The sequence below is a fragment of the Desmodus rotundus genome, chromosome 6 (genome assembly GCF_022682495.2).
Source record: "Desmodus rotundus isolate HL8 chromosome 6, HLdesRot8A.1, whole genome shotgun sequence".
NCBI lineage: Eukaryota > Metazoa > Chordata > Mammalia > Chiroptera > Phyllostomidae > Desmodus > Desmodus rotundus.
In genome coordinates, this window is record NC_071392.1 from 134,106,402 (window position 1) to 134,122,414 (window position 16,013).

General features: G+C 36.3%; 1 protein-coding gene across 3 annotated transcripts in view; it reads left to right on the forward strand.

Annotated features, from left to right (window-relative positions):
- The window catches only part of XRN2 (5'-3' exoribonuclease 2), a 115,270-nt gene that overhangs the window by 69,872 nt on the left and 29,385 nt on the right, over positions 1-16,013 (forward strand). For all 3 annotated transcript variants that reach the window (XM_024559838.4, XM_053925948.2, XM_071221802.1), the window contains 3 exons: positions 5,919-5,987; positions 6,084-6,215; positions 8,508-8,635. In XM_024559838.4, the coding sequence (XP_024415606.1) occupies positions 5,919-5,987; positions 6,084-6,215; positions 8,508-8,635 (329 nt within the window). The remainder of the gene's footprint in view (positions 1-5,918; positions 5,988-6,083; positions 6,216-8,507; positions 8,636-16,013) is intronic.

Consider the following 16,013-nt stretch of genomic DNA (forward strand, 5'->3'; position numbering starts at 1 on the left):
GTTTGCATTGGTATGCTGATTTAGCATTTATTATGGAATGTAGCAAGGAAAGGTAGAGTGAAAATTAAACTTGATATATGGAGTTTTCTGCTTTCTTTGTGAAGTATGCTAACACTCTCAATAATAGTACTTAAAAGAGCATTTCTAAGGATAATTCTTAAAGTGAATTGAATTGGAAAAAGGTGGTATGCATTCTAATCCTTTTCTATTGAGACTATAGTATATTCTTGCAAACATTTTTGAAGTGCTTCTTGTATAAATAAAAGCACTGTTCAGTTTCCTTATTTTCAACCATGCTTCAGTTTTAAATTTATATTTATTTTGTCCTTAGTGTGTTTATGAAGACAATTACGTGATTAAAATAATACGAAAGTTACCTGCCAAGGAAGGGATCCATTATGCTACCCCTGGGTCAGAGCTGATCTGGTGGATAGAACCTTATGCTGGGTGTGTCAGCATTATTCCACCTGGAAGAAAAGGTTAAATATATTTCTCCCATTTACCAAACTTGATGAAACTATATAAGTCAAAACACAATTCTCTTACCTCAGCTGGGCAGCCTGTTGAATCCATAGTCTGTTCTGTTAACGCATTTTCTCCCTGAGAGTCCTTCTGTCTTATCTCAGTGTTATCCCTCTCCTGATAAACTCTCCCTAATTAATCACTTTTGTTTCTGGTGGTAGAAATTTGTCAGTGAGTAATCTGTATTGTTTCCCCTTTATGATTTACAGTATTTTTATTTCTATACTTAACTAAAATAAAATTACTTTTATTTTTAATCCTCTACCTATACGAATTTCAATTACATATATCTGAAAAACAACAGAACTTCAAAAGTTTGGATAAGATGAAAGTTACCCCTTTGTTTTTGCTTAATGGGTTCCTGCCTAGTCTACATCTCTCACTTTTGGAGGTCTGTTTAAGTTGTAGCTTATCACACTGGAAAAGAATAGTTGAGTTGCACTCTAGCTTCTTTTGTTATTTATTTTGTTATTTTTAAAAGCAATAGTAGTTCTAAGTATATTTTGGGGAACAAATCAAAATACTAAAAATCTTTTAACCAGTGAAAGTTTAGCTCATTTTAGGAGAGAGTAAGTCTTCAAATTGTTCCCAAAGATCCAACAGAAAAGAATGCTTTAATCTTTGAGATCATTAATTGTGTCCCTTGTCCTGTTAGTAGGGACCTCCAAACTTATTTTTAGATATTCCTTTCTGTCTCTTAATGGTTTGTACCATGTTGATAATGTAGATCATTCTATTGAGTATGGTTCTGAGGGAAGCTAAGAGAGATACAGAGATTGTTTTCCTATTAGCTTAGAAATATTTCTCTTTTCAGAGTGTAAACATGAATAACAGAATTTTTAAAACTATTTTATTGAGGAATAATTGACATTCAGTAAACTGCACATGTTTGAGAAATAAGTGGGTTTGTTTTCCCAAACATTAGTTTCAGCTATCTTATTAAATTTCTTGTTATAACCATTGTCCTTCAGAAGAGATTATCCCTGTGACCCCAAGATTATCTCTCCTCCCTGGGAGCTTGTTACTTTGTCTGTCTCCTTCATTTTCTTAGTTTCACCTCTTTTCTCTGCATGACTTGCAGATCTTCATCTTGAACCCTCACTTGAATGTGCGCTTCATTTCGTTGCCAGCCCTGCCATTTCTTTTGCTTGCCCAACATTTCTACCTCAAGCACATGTTGAAGCTCCTTTTGGTTCTCTCCCCCTGCTCTCTTATACACTGCTGCTGGGTAGTTCTTTTTGAATTGCATCTTTGATTGCTTTTACTCCCTTACTAACATCTTGAAGTGGTTTTACGTTGTGGTCAGAATAAGCGCTTCACAACAGTATCCCATTTCAGCTGTCCTGTCTTGTTTCCCACTACTGTTCACATACTTTGGCACTCCAGTTTAGCCCTTCACAACTGGGGTCCCACCTGATAGCTGAGTCTGAGAACTTGAAGCATTTTTTGTATGTAACAAATCAGTTTTTGTCCAGTGCCTCTAGAATCATACTAGTCACATATCTTCCTTGGGAGAATAGAGGATGTAGTCACTCAAATCATTTTTTGAGGGCTTACTTCTTTCCCTGATCCCCATTAAGAAAACTGCTCCAATAAAACTGAGTAACTCCTTGTTCCTGGGACCCCTTTCTGTGTCTTTGTTCCATTGTTTCTTCTGCCATTCTGTAACCATAATCTTTTAGATGATGGTGTTTTCATTAGTCCCAGGTAACAGAATCCCCTTACCCCACCACTTTCCACACATGCCTTTAGCCCACACTCACAAAGACTTGCATGTGGAAGGCGTATGCACACACATGCTTTGACTCAGCATCTTTTCTGTAGGTATTGTTTCCTTTTCCACTTTATTCCTTATAAATCTTATTAAACATTTCCTATTTTCTTTATTAGAAGAGAAGGCAGGCTCAATGTGTGTGGACCTCCACCCCCACCATGAGACCATACATGCAGCAAGCACTAAAAGTTTGGTAAACTGCTGAAAAGTCCTGCTGAAACAGAGATAACTGCTTTGAGACACTGTAATTGCAAGTCTTGCTTAATTACCAAATTTCTGTCTTTAATTTGTATTTGCAAAGCACTAACAAGCCCAAATACTTAACTACTGTTCTGTCTATCATCCTCTTAAAACTTTAACATTGCCTGTCTTGACTCGCCCTGACTAAGCCACCTGGCCCAGTAGAGAACATTTGAGATAAAGACTTAGAGTAAAAAGTGAGTTGTAAGAGGAACAGATTGAGTAAATGAAGTGTCGTTCATTTGTTCTTGAGCTCATAGCACTTTTATTATAAATGAAGCTACTTTTGTGTACTTAGTTAAATATATAGTTAAATCCTACTGTAAGAAAATTTCTTTATAACAGATGGGCCATAATAATTTACAGTGCAGTATTTGAATAGAATAAAAGTTAGCTATCTAAAATATCAACCAGTTCACTAAAACCTTTTTAAAACAATTTGTAACCGTTGGAGGAATTTTGGAAAATATAAAAAGGAACAAAGAAGGAAAGGATAGGTTGATTGTACACAGAACATCACTGGTCACCTTTGCTAATTATATGTCTAGTCTCTTGTATATTTTTCACATGTCATTGTTCTATTACTAAAATGTTTAACAACTAAGAATTTCATTTTTAGGAAGAACCATAGTTTCTATAACCAATCTGCCATTATTCATGAACTTAGGATTTACAGTTTTTCTATATTGTGAACACTGATGTTATGAGCGTCTTTAAGTATAAATCAGACATACATCCAGAGTTCTAGAGAGGCTTTGCTCTGTCATAAGGAAGACTGTGTACTTAACCAAACTTTGGGATAGACTCATACAACCGGAGAGGAAATTGGACCCAGCTTGTTAATGTACAAAGTCTGAATGTACATCCGTATAAAAAAAGTCATTGTGAGGTTTTCAAAAACATAATAGAGCAGGATATATAGGGTTCAACTGGAAAGTTTACTGTTTTCCCCCCACAGATTATCTATGTATAAATTTTGACTTTGTAACTGTTTATATTGGTGTTTCCATCTTTTTCTTATTGCAAAGAGATGATCTTCCCTAGAATGTTAGAGGGAGAGAGGCTTTGCCAGGGACTCAACAAAATGAAAAGTGTTTTCTTGGTATTGTTGTAAACCTCTTCAGTCTGTTTCCTTTGTTTTTTAAATGTATTTCATTGATTATGTTATTACACTTGTCCCAGTTTTTTCTACCCTTTATTCGCCTGCACCCTGTGCTCCCCCTCCCACCAGCCTTCCCCACCTCCCCTTAGTTCATGTCCATGGGTTGTACATATAGGCTCCATTTCTTATACTATTCTTAACCTCCCCCCTGTCTATTTTGTACCTGCCATTTATGTTTCTTATTCCCTGTACCTTTTCCCCCATACTCCTCTATCACCCTCTGCTGATAACCCTCCATGTGATCTCTATTTCTGAGAATCTGTTCCTGTTCTAGTTGTTTGCTTTAGTTTGTCTTTGGGTTTTTGTTTGTTTGTTTGTTTGTTTACATTCAGTTGTTGATAGGTGTGAGTTTGTTGTCATTTTACTGTTTGTATTCTTGATCTTCTTTTTATTAGATAAAGTCCATTTAGCATTTCATATAATAAGGGCTTGGTGATGATGAACTCCTTTAACTTGACCTTATCTGGGTAGCACTTTATTAACCTTTCCATTCTAAATGATAGCTTTGCTGGATAGAGTAATGTTGAATGTAGGTCCTTGCCTTTCATGACTTGGAATACTTCTTTCCAGCCCCTTCTTGCCTGCAAGGTTTCTTCAGAGAAATCAGCTGATAGTTTTATGGGAACTCTTTTGTAGGTTAACTGTCTCCTTTTCTCTGCTTATAAGATTCTCTCTTTATCTTTAATCTTGGGTAATGTAATTATGATGTGCCTTGGTGTGTACTTCTTTGGGTCCAACTTTGGGACTCTCTGAGCTTCCTGGACTTCCTGGAAGTCCTACTTCCTTTGCCATGGTAGGGAAGTTCTCCTTCACTATTTTTTCAAATAAGTTTTCAATTTGTTGCTCTTCCTCTTCTCTTTCTGGCACCCCTATGGTTTAGTTGTTGGAGCGTTCAAAGTTGTCCTGGAGGTTCCTGAGCCTCTCCCCACTTTTTTGAATTCTTGTTTCTTCATTCTGTTCTGATTGAATGTTTGTTTCTTCCTTCTTCTCCAAATGGTTGGTTTGAATCCCAGTTTCTTTCTCTTTACTGCTGGTTCCCTGTCCATTTTCCTCTATTTCACTTTTCATAGCCTTCTCTTTTTTCTCTATTTTGCAACCACACTCAACCATTTCTGTGAGTATCCTGATTACCAGTGTTTTGAACTCTGCATCTGATAGTTTGGCTATCTCTTTGGGCTTAGTTCTATTTTTGTAGCTTGGCTCTGTTCTTTCATTTGGGCTTTTTTTTTTTTTTTTTTTTTTGGTCTCAGGACACCTGTTATGTAGTAAGGCACAGAGCCTTAGGTGTTTGCCAGAGCGGGGCAACCCACTTGCTGTGTTGTTGCACTGTACGTGGAGGAGACATCTGAGAGAGAACAGTGACACTTGCTCGGCCCTTGAGTGGCTTTCAGTCACTTCTCCCAATACCCACAAGCAAATTGGGCCCTTCTCGTGCTGATTCCCAGGTGGATGGGTTTGTGTACATTCTAGGACCCTGTGGGTCCCTCCAAGGAACTCTCCCGTGAGGCTGAGGGTTTCTCCTGCCACCAAAATCCCCACAGATTTTTACAGTCAGAGGTTTTGAGGCTTTTATCTCCCTGTGCTGGAACCCTTGGTTGCATGGTCTGTCTCGCTCCCTAGTTGTTCCTTCTGGTTTATCTGCATGCAGATGTGGGGCTGCCTGGTCAGCCAGCCACCACCTCACCTGGTCTGCCAGCTGCTGCCTTGCCTGCCCCGATCTTCCAGCTACCACCTTGCAGTGAGTCCTCTCTGCCCTGCCCTCATGTCTCTGCCCCTCCTACCAGTGTGGATAAATGTTTCTTCTTTAACTCCTTGGTTGTCAGACTTCCAATACAGTTCGATTTTCTGGCAGTTCTGGTTAATTTTTGTTTTTAAATTTGTTGTTTTCTTTTGGTTGTGCAAGGAGGCAAAGTATATCTACCTACCTGTTTCTAATATTATATTAGAATTTCTTCAAAATTGAGGCAATGTCTATCATATATCTGTGATCACCCACAGTTAGCTAGAGTGTGCCTTTTCCCATAGAAAGTTTCATGAAGGCTGTGTATTAGAAATTAGCGGCAGTTTGGTGAGGAAGATATTTATTGACCAAAATAATTTTTGGAGAAGACTTCTGAATTTTAGTTATTCTGTTTAAAAATGAGAAGTACCTCAGTCTATATGATGGTTAAGTCAGGTTGATATAATAATATTATTAAATTGTGTATTGTTCTTTTCTAGTATTAATTTTAAAGACCCACACTTTGCTGAAGATTACATTTTTAAAGCTGTAATTCTTCCAGGAGCAAGGTAAAAACAGTACAGATATAAAATATAAACTATCTAGATTTTTTTTTTTAATGAACAACATTTATCCTTGTAACTCTCATATTTCCAAATGGTCAGAAAACCAGCACCAGTACTGAAACCTAGTGACTGGGAAAAATCCAGCAATGGACGGCAGTGGAAGCCCCAGCTCGGCTTTAATCGGGACCGGCGGCCTGTCCACCTGGATCAGGCAGCATTCAGGACTTTGGGGTGAGTGGTAGGTTTCTGTCCTTTGTATATTTTACTTTTTCTGAACCATCCACAAAGCATTAAGTTAGTATTTATACCACAGATACTTAAGAGACTATTAAATATAATTTTTTGCGATATTTTAATGACTTTCATACTTTACTGTTTTCTTCTGTTTTTAAAATTCACTGGTGTTCCTTTGGTTTATATCACTATTTATTGATTGTGAATTCCATTGTTTCCTCTTAAAATTTTTCTATCTGTCTGAAAGTTATTTCAAGGGAATAAAATATTTTCTTTATCCTCAAGAAAGTTTTAGCTGAACTAATCCCTTAAAAGTGTTAACCAGTACGTTAGTACACAAAGCCACCCGTCTTCTAGATTTTTTTGTAACCACTATTCAAACAGTGATATTTCATTGTTGCTTGAATTTTCATTCCTTTGCCTATTAGATTGAGTCTCTTAATATGTATACTTGTAATTTGTATTTCCTCTTCAGGGAATTTCTGATTTATTTTTTATGCTTTGCTGTTACTAGCTGTTGAATTGTCTTTTTCCTAGCTACAGGAAAAACTATATGTAGAGAGGGGACTTTGAAACAATAACAGGTAAAAAGCTGGAATTAAAAGAACAACAGACTGGGGGAAATATTAATGAGCTATTGTTTATGAATTAATGATAACATATAAATACATATCTCCAATTCATAGGAAAACCTTAAGATTCAAAATTAGATTTAGGCGTTAGGTCATTAGCAGCATATACTTTATATAGTAAATAGTAAAGGACAGTGAGTGTGCATAGTAGTTAAGAGCATGGGTTTTGGATCTTAAATGTCTGTTTAAATACCTTTTCTAACACTTGATATTTTTGTACAAGTTACTGAACAGCTCTATGCCTCCATTTCCTGTGTGTAGAATGGGAATAATTATTATACCTAACTCAGGAACTTGTAATGAGGATTAAGTGAGCTAATATCTATCAAGTGCTAAGGATAGTTCCTCAGCACTGGAAATGTTGGCTTGGGTGTTTGGTTGTTTTGGAAGTCTTTATTCCTAATAGTAAAAGAAATGCAAATTTAAAATATTGTTAAGATATCTTTTTGTAATATTTCACCTGTTTTCTAAAGCAACGTAGAAGTACCTCTAAATGGAGTTATGAGTTCTGAAGATAGTCTTAACTTTGATCCAAATTTCTAATTTTTGGAATTTATCCTAAGAAAATAATTTTAGAGGAGCATAAAGTTAATCTGCCTAATCATCTCTAAAGCATTGTTATCTGTAATACAAGTACCATATGAAAGTAATGGTTTAGTAAAATATGAGACATAAACATTGTAAAGTATTGTGTAGTTGTACATATTACAAATTGTGAATACTATGAAAGATAGAGGGAAGTGTTTGATATGGTAAATTGAAAGTAGCATGATATAGAGTAGTAGTGTATATAGTTGCCACTCTGTATCCACAGTTTTCACATTCATGGAGTCAACCAACCCTGGATCAAATATATTGTGGGGAGTCCTGGCCCGGTTGGCTCAGTTGGTTGGACCTTCATTCTATACACCAAAGGGTTGCGGGTTTCATCCCCAGTCAGGACACATACATAGATTGTGGGTTCAGTCCCCCGTTGGGGTGCTTATGGGAGGCAACCAATCGATGTTTCTCTATCACATCAGTGTTTCTCTCTCCCTTCCTCTCTCTAAAATCAGTAACCATAGCCTTGGGTGGGAATTTTAAAAATACATATATTGTGGGGGAAAATCCCCAAAAGTTCCAAAAAGCAAAACTTGAATTTGCCATATGCTAAGTACTACACTGAGTCCATGTGAACAAAGTGATTTTATGCATACACTGCTGTAGCTTATGTACAAATATAGATTATGTAACAAATACTATACCATTTTATTAAGGGACTCCTTGGATTTTGGTATCCTCAAAGGGTCTAGATCAAATCCCCTGCATACCAAGAGTCATCTGTATAGTGATAGCAGTAGCATGGGTCCTTTAGGACAAAAGTGAAATACAATGGAAAGAAAGAAAAATAGACTCACTTCCTTTTACTTAGTGTACTAAGTAAATATTTAAATGATTATCCATTAAGAATCGTGGTGTGAGAAATGAACATGTATTGTCACCATTGATATCAGGTACTGTTTTGAACTTCCTTAGTAATCTTTGAAATTTTCATTATCTTGATCAGATCTAGTAGTAAAGAGATGGCTAGTAGCACTTGTTTAATTTGTGTCAACTGTGATGTAATGGACATATCTAGATATAATTTTTTTTTCCTGGTTGTGGGGTCCTTTTACAGCCATGTTATGCCGAGAGGCTCAGGAACTGGTGTTTACAGCAATACTGCGCCACCACCCATGACTTACCAGGGTAACATATACAGGCCGCTGTTGAGAGGACAAGCCCAGATTCCGAAACTTATGTCAAGTAAGTTTTTACTAATTGGTTATTTTACATGCTAAATTAAATATTACCCCAAAGATTGGTTTCTGATCTTCATTGCTAAAAAGATTTATTGTATCCATGCAGAAGTAGTAGACTTAAAAACATTAATTCAGCAGAACTCTTAAGAACGTATTTCATGCAGCCTTCAGATATTTTTATGGTGTATATATAGTTAATTGAATATATGAATTGGTATTTATCTTCATTTATAAATCTTTTGAGTTAGCATATGTAAAAACATGTATGTGGAATGCATTGCAATTTATTCCATTAATACAAGTATTGGGGCAATTAAATCACATGCAGTAGATATGTAATAAACAACCACTTAATTGAAAGACAACAGTATCCCTTTCTCTTTTTTTTTCCTTTTTTAAATTAATTAATTTATTTTTATTTAGTTACAATTGTCTGCATTTTCTCCCCATCTCTCCACCCCACCCCAGCCAGTCTCACCTCCCTCCCCCACCTCTACCCTCCCCCTTGATTTTGTCCTTGTGTCCTTTATAGTAGCTCCTATAGACCCCTCTCCCCAATATCCCCTCCCCACTCACCTCTGGCTATTGTTACAATGTTCTTAATTTCAATGTCTCTGGTTATATTTTGCTTTTTTTCTTTTGTTGATTATGTTCCAGTTAAAGGTGAGATCATATGGTATTTGTCCCTCACCATCTGGCTTATTTCACTTAGCATAATGCTCTCCAGTTCCATCCATGCTGTTGCAAAGGGTATAAGCTCCTTCTTTCTCTCTGCTGCATAGAATTCCATTGTGTAAATATACCAGAGTTTTTGGATCCACTCGTTTGCTGATGGGCACTTAGGTTGCTTCCAGTACTTGGCTATTGTAAATTGTGCTGCTATGAACATTGGGGTGCATAGGTTCTTTTGGATTGGTGTTTCAGGGTTCTTAGGGTATAATCCCAGCAGCGGAATTGCTGGGTCAAAGGGCAGTTCCATTTTTAGTTTTCTGAGGAAATTCCTTACTGTTTTCCACAGTGGCCGCACCAGTCTGCATTCCCACCAACAATGTACTAGGGTTCCCTTTTTTCCACATCCTCTCCAACATTTGTTTGTTGATTTGTTTATGTTGGCCACTCTAGTATCCCTTTCTTGAACGACTATATCTTGGAACCACCAAAGATAAAGCCAGGCATTGCTTTAGATAGGAATATATCTGTAACCCTGTGGTTCTGAGAAGACTTTGTTTTTTTCCTGACCTCTTATAACTTGTTTTGTGGACAGAAGTGGTTCAGAAATGGTAACCATGAAAATAATTACATGGCATTTGGATTGCAGTGGAAAAGGGACAAAATAGTTGAATGTTAATGCTTCACAGACTTTGCATTAAGTTTAAATTGTATCCCATTTAATGTTATTTTTGAGCTCTGTGTCTGTGTTCCTTTATCAAAGAAGTCTAAGTCACATGGCAAATTTTCAAAACCACTTTCTTCATGAAGCCCTTTCTTCTTCATTCCTGGTTGTCTGGTTGCTACCTAACCAGACAACGTCAGAATGGTAATGGAAGAAAGTGTGGCAAATGCTAACATTTGTTAAATCTAAGTATAATATTTTAGTATTTTTCTGAGTCTTTGGACTATTTCATAAAAATTAAATTTATAAAAAGGGCTCTGTTACTTATGTTGTACATTACATTCCTGTGAATTAACAACTGGAAGTTTGTACATCTTAATTTCTTTTCCTTTCCTGCCCATTTCTCCCCACTCCTCTCTTCTCTGGCAACCATCAGGTTGTTCTTTGTATCTATGTTTGTTTCTGTTTCGTTTTAATTTGTTTTGTTTTTTAGATCCCACATATAAGTGAAATTATATGATATTTGTCATTCTCAGTCTGTCTTATGTCATTCAACATAATACTCTCAAAATCCAATCCATGTTGTGGCAAATAGCAAGAGTTCATTCTTTTTTATGGCTGAGTATTATTCATTGTGTGTGTGTCACATCCTCTTTAACCATTCATTTATTGATGAACCTACATTGTTTTTATACCCTGGCTATTTTAAAGTGTTTCAGTGAACTTAGGAGTGCGTAGATCTTTGTGGATTATTTTCATTTTAATCAGATAAATACCCAGAAGTAGAGTTGCTGGGTTGTACAATAGCTCTATCTTTAATATTTTGAGGAATCACCATACTGTTTTTCATAGTGGCTCCTGTAGTTTACAGTCCCACCAACAGTGCCCAATGATTTCCTTTTTCCGCATCTTCATCACCACTTACTATTTTTTTGATAATAGTTTTTGATAGTATTACAGTTTTTCATAGTAGTCATTCCGATAGGTGTGACTTTGATCTTCATTTCCCTGACGATCTTTGATTTGAGCATCTTTTAATGTGCTTACTGGCCATCTCTTTGTCTTCTTGGGATTGTTTGGTTTTAGATGATGAGTTGTATGAGTCCCTTTACATATTTTGGATATTGGTCCCTTATAGGATCAGTCATTTGCAAATACCTTCTCGTTCAGTAGATACTTCCTTTTTGTCTTGATGGTTTCCTTTGATGTGCAAAAGCTTTTTAGTCTGATATAGTCCCATTTGTTTATTTTTGCTTTTGTTGCCTTTGCCTAAGGAGAACTATCCAAAAAAAAAATACTTACAAGACTAATGTCAGAGTTTACTGCCTATGTTTTCTTCTAGGAGTTTTATGGTTTTAGATCTTAGATTTAAGTCTTTAATCCATTCTGTGTTAATTTTTTTATATGATGTAAGAAAGTAGCCTAGTTGCATGTATGTGTATCTGTCTAGTTTTCGCAGCACAATTTATGAAGAGGCTCTTTCCCCAGTTGTATATTCTTTCCCCCTTTTTTTGTAGATTAATTGATCACATAACCATTTGTTTATTTCTAGGTCCTCTATTTAATATAGTTTGAAATTGGTGAGGGTGATACCTCCAACCTTGTTCTTCTTTCTCAAGATTGCTTTGGCTATTTGTTTTTTGTTGTGGTTCCATATAAGTTTTAGAATTACTTGTTCTGTGAAAAATGTCATTGGTATTTTAATAGGATTGTATTGAATCTATATGTCGCTTTGGATAATATGCACATTTTAATGATACCAGTTTTTCCAATCCATGAGTACAGTGTTTTCTTCCATTTGTATCTTTATTTCTTTCATCAGCGTCTTGTAATTTTCAGAGTATAGGTCTTTTACCTCCATGTTTAAATTTATTCCTAGGGATTTTTTTAAGGTTTTATTTATTTATTTTTAGAGAGAGGGGAAAAGAGGGAGAAGGAGAGAAACATCCATGCGTGGTTGCCTCTCACATGCTCCCAACAGGACAGCTGGCCCAGAACCCAGGCATGTGCCCTGACTGGGAATCGAACTTGAGACCCTTTGGTTCAAAGGCCGGCACTAAATCCATTCAGCCATACCAGCAAGGTTTCCCTACCCTGCCCCGGTGTATGTTTTTTTAATCAGTTGTAAATGAGGTTGTTTTCTTAATTTCTTTTTCTAATAGTTTATTAATGATGTATAAAAACACAACTGATTTCTGAATATTAATTTTGTATCCTGAAACTTCACTGAATTCATTTATTAGTTTTGATAGTGAAGGAGTGGGTCTGATTGCTGTGGCTAGAACTGCCAGTACTATGTTGACTAAGAGTGGTGAGAGGAGGCATCCCTGTCTTGTTACTGATCATAGAGAAAAAAAACTTTCACCTTTTTATCATTGAGTATGTTGTTAACTATGAGTTTGTTATAGTTGGCCTTTATTATTATGTTGAGGTATGTTCCTTCACACCCACCTTGTTGAGAGTTTTTATCATAAATTGATGTTGAATTTTAGCAAATGCTTTTTCTGCATCTATTGAAATGATAATATGATTTTATCCTTTTATTTGTTTATGTGGTATATCATGTTGATTGATTTGCAGATATTGAATTGTCTTTCTATTTCTGGAATAAATCCCACTTCATCATGGTGTATGATCTTTTTAATGTATTCTGATTTTGCTTTTCTAATATTTTGTTGAAGATCTTTGAATCAATGTTGATGGAAGGATATTGGCCTATAATGTTCTCTTTTTGTAGTGTCTTTTGGTTTTGGAATCAGAGTAATGCTGATCTATTAGAATGAATTGGGAAGCTTTCCCTCCTCTTCCATTTTTTGGAGTAGCTTGAGAAAGCCACCCTTCTTTCAGTGGTAGAATTTACCTGTGAAGCCATTTGATTCTGGACTTTAGTTTGGTGAGAGTTTTTGATTACTGATTCAATTTTGTTTCTAGTAATTGGTCTGTTCAGATTTTCTATTTCTTCTCCATTCAGTCTTGGGATATTATGTTTCTAGGAATTTACCCATTCCTTCCAGGTTGTCTAATTTCTTGTTATATAATGTTCTTTTGTAATCCTTTCTATGGCTTTGGTTATCAATTTTCATTTCTTATTTTATTTATTTAGGCCCGCTTTTTTTCATTGATGAGTGTCAAGGTTTATCTATGTTGTTTATCTTTTCAGAACCACTTCTTGGTTTCATTGGTCTTTTGTATTGTTTTTTTAGTCTGTATTTATTTCCACTGTGGTCTTTATGATACTTTCCTTCCTTCTACTCACTTTGGGCTTTCATCTTATTTTTCTAGTTTCTTTGGGTGTAAGTTTAGATTGTTTATTTGAGATTTTTCTTGTTTCTTGCAGTAGGCCTGTTTCACAATGAATTTCCCTCTTAGAACCACTTATGTTGTGTCCAAAGATTTTGGATTATTTTTCTATTTTGATTTGTCTCAATATATTTTTTAATTTTTTCTTTGATTTCTTCATTAATCCATTCATTGTTTAGTAGCATTATGTTTAACCACCATGTGGGGGGGAGATTCCAATTTTATTTTTGTAATTCCTATCTAGTTTCATACTGTTATGATGAGAGAAACTGGTTGATATGATTTCAGACTTCTTAAATTTACTGAGATGTGTTTTGTGCCCTAACATGTGGTGTATCCTGGAAAAGGCTTCATGTATATTTGAATGTGTATTGTACTGGTTTGGGGAGGAATGTTCTGAAAATATGAAGGCCACTATTTCCCTGTTGATTTTTCTTTCTGGATGATCTTTTCCTTCTTTTATTTTTGTTTTAATTTTAATTTTGTATTGTTATTCAATTACAGTTCTGTGCCTTTCTCCCCATCCTCCACCCCAACCCAGCTGAACCCCCCTCCCTCCCCCACCTCCACCCTCCCCCTTGATTTTATCCATGTGTCCTTTATAGTAGTTCCTGTAATCCCCTCTCCTCAATGTCGCCTCCCCACTCCCCCCTGCCCATTCTTAGATTGTTCTTAACTTCAATGTCTCTGGTTATATTTTTTTCCTTTTTTCTTCTATTTATTATGTTCCACTTAAAGGTGAGATCATATGGTATTTGTCCCTCACCACCTGGCTTATTTCACTTAGCATAATGCTCTCCAGTTCCATCCATGCTGTTGCAAAGGGTATAAGCTCCTTCTTTCTCTCTGCTGCATAAAATTCCATTGTGCAAATGTACCATAGTTTTTGGATCCACTCGTTTGCTGATGGGCACTTAGGTTGCTTCCAGTACTTGGCTATTGTAAATTGTGCTGCTATGATCATTGGGGTGCACAGATTCTTTTGGATTGGTGTTTCAGGGTTCTTAGGGTATAATCCCAGTAGCAAAATTGCTGGGTCAAGGGCAGTTCCATTTTTAGTTTTCTGAGGCAATTCCATACTGTTTTCCACACTGGCCTCACCAGTCTGCATTCCCACCAACAGTTCACTAGGGTTCCCTTTTCTCTGCATCCTCTCCAACATTTGTTTGTGGATTTGTTTATGTTGGCCACTCTAACTGGTGTGAGATGGTACCTCATTCTGGTTCTAATTTGCATTTCTCTTGATGGCTAGTGATGCTGAGCATCTTTTCATATGTCTCTGGGCCCTCTCTATGTCTTCCTTGGAGAAGTGTCTATTCAAGTCCTTTGCCCATTTTTTAATTGGGTTTTTTGTCTTCCTGGAGTGGAGTCATGTGAGTTCTTTATATGTTTTGGAGATCAAGCCCTTGTCTGAGGTATCATTAGCAAATATGTTTTCCCATACTGTTGGGTCTTTTTGCAATTTGGTGCTGTTTTCTTTAGCCATGCAGAAGCTTTTTATTTTCATGAGGTCCCATTTGTTTATTCTTTCCTTTATGTCCCTTGCATTAGGGACATGTCTGTGAGGATGTTGCTGTGTGGAATGTCTGAGATTTTCCTGCCAATGTTTTCCTCTAGGACTTTTATGGTATTACGACTTATATTTAAGTCTTTTATCCATCTTGAGTTTATTTTTGTGTATGGCATAAGTTACTGATCGAGTTTCATTTTTTTGAATGTAGCCATCCACATCTCCGAACACCATCTGTTGAAGAGGCTGTTTTTGCTCCATTTTATGCTCCTGCCTCCTTTGTCAAATATTAATTGATCGTATAGACTTGAGTTTATTTCTGGGCTCTCTATTCTGTTCCATTGGTATATGTGCCTTTTTTTATGCCCGTACCACGCTGTTTTGATTACAGTGGCCTTGTAATACAGTTTGATATCAGGTATTGTGATCCCTCCTGCTTTGTTCTTCTTTCTCAAAATTACTGGAGCTATTCGGGGAACTTCATGGTTCCATATGAATTTCTGAAATTTTTGTTCTATATCTGTGAAATATGTCATGGGTACTCTAATAGGAATTGCATTGAATCTATAAATTGCTTTGGGTAGTATGGCCATTTTGATAATGTTAATTCTTCTGATTCATGAACACGGTATATGTTTCCATTTGTTTGTGTCTTCCTTAATATCTCTTCAGCGTTGTGTAGTTTTCTGAGTACAGCTCTTTTGCCTCCTTGGTTAGGTTTCTTCCTAGGTACTTTATTTTTCTGTTGCTATATCAAATGGGATTTTTTTTCCTGATTTCTGTTTCTGCAGTTTCATTGTTGGTATACGGAATGCCTTTGATTTCTGAGTATTGACTTTGTATCCAGCTGTTTTGCCAAATTCATTTATTAGGTCGAGTAGTTTTTTGGTGGAGTCTATAGGATCTTCCATGTCCACTATCATGTCATCTGCAAACAGTGACAGTTTCATTTCCTCCTTTCCAATTTGGATGCCTTTTATTTCTTTTTCTTGCCTGATTGCTGTGGCTAGGACGTCTAATACTATGTTGAATAGGAGTGGTGAGAGAGGGCATCCTTGTTTTGTTCCTGATCTTAGTGGGAAAGCTCTAAGTTTTTGTCCATTGAGTATGATGTTGGCTGTAGGTCTCTCATATATGGCCTTTATTATGTTGAGGAATGCTCCCTTTATTCACAGTTTGCTGAGTGTTTTTATCATAAATGGGTGCTGTATCTTATCAAATGCTTTTTCCGCATCTATT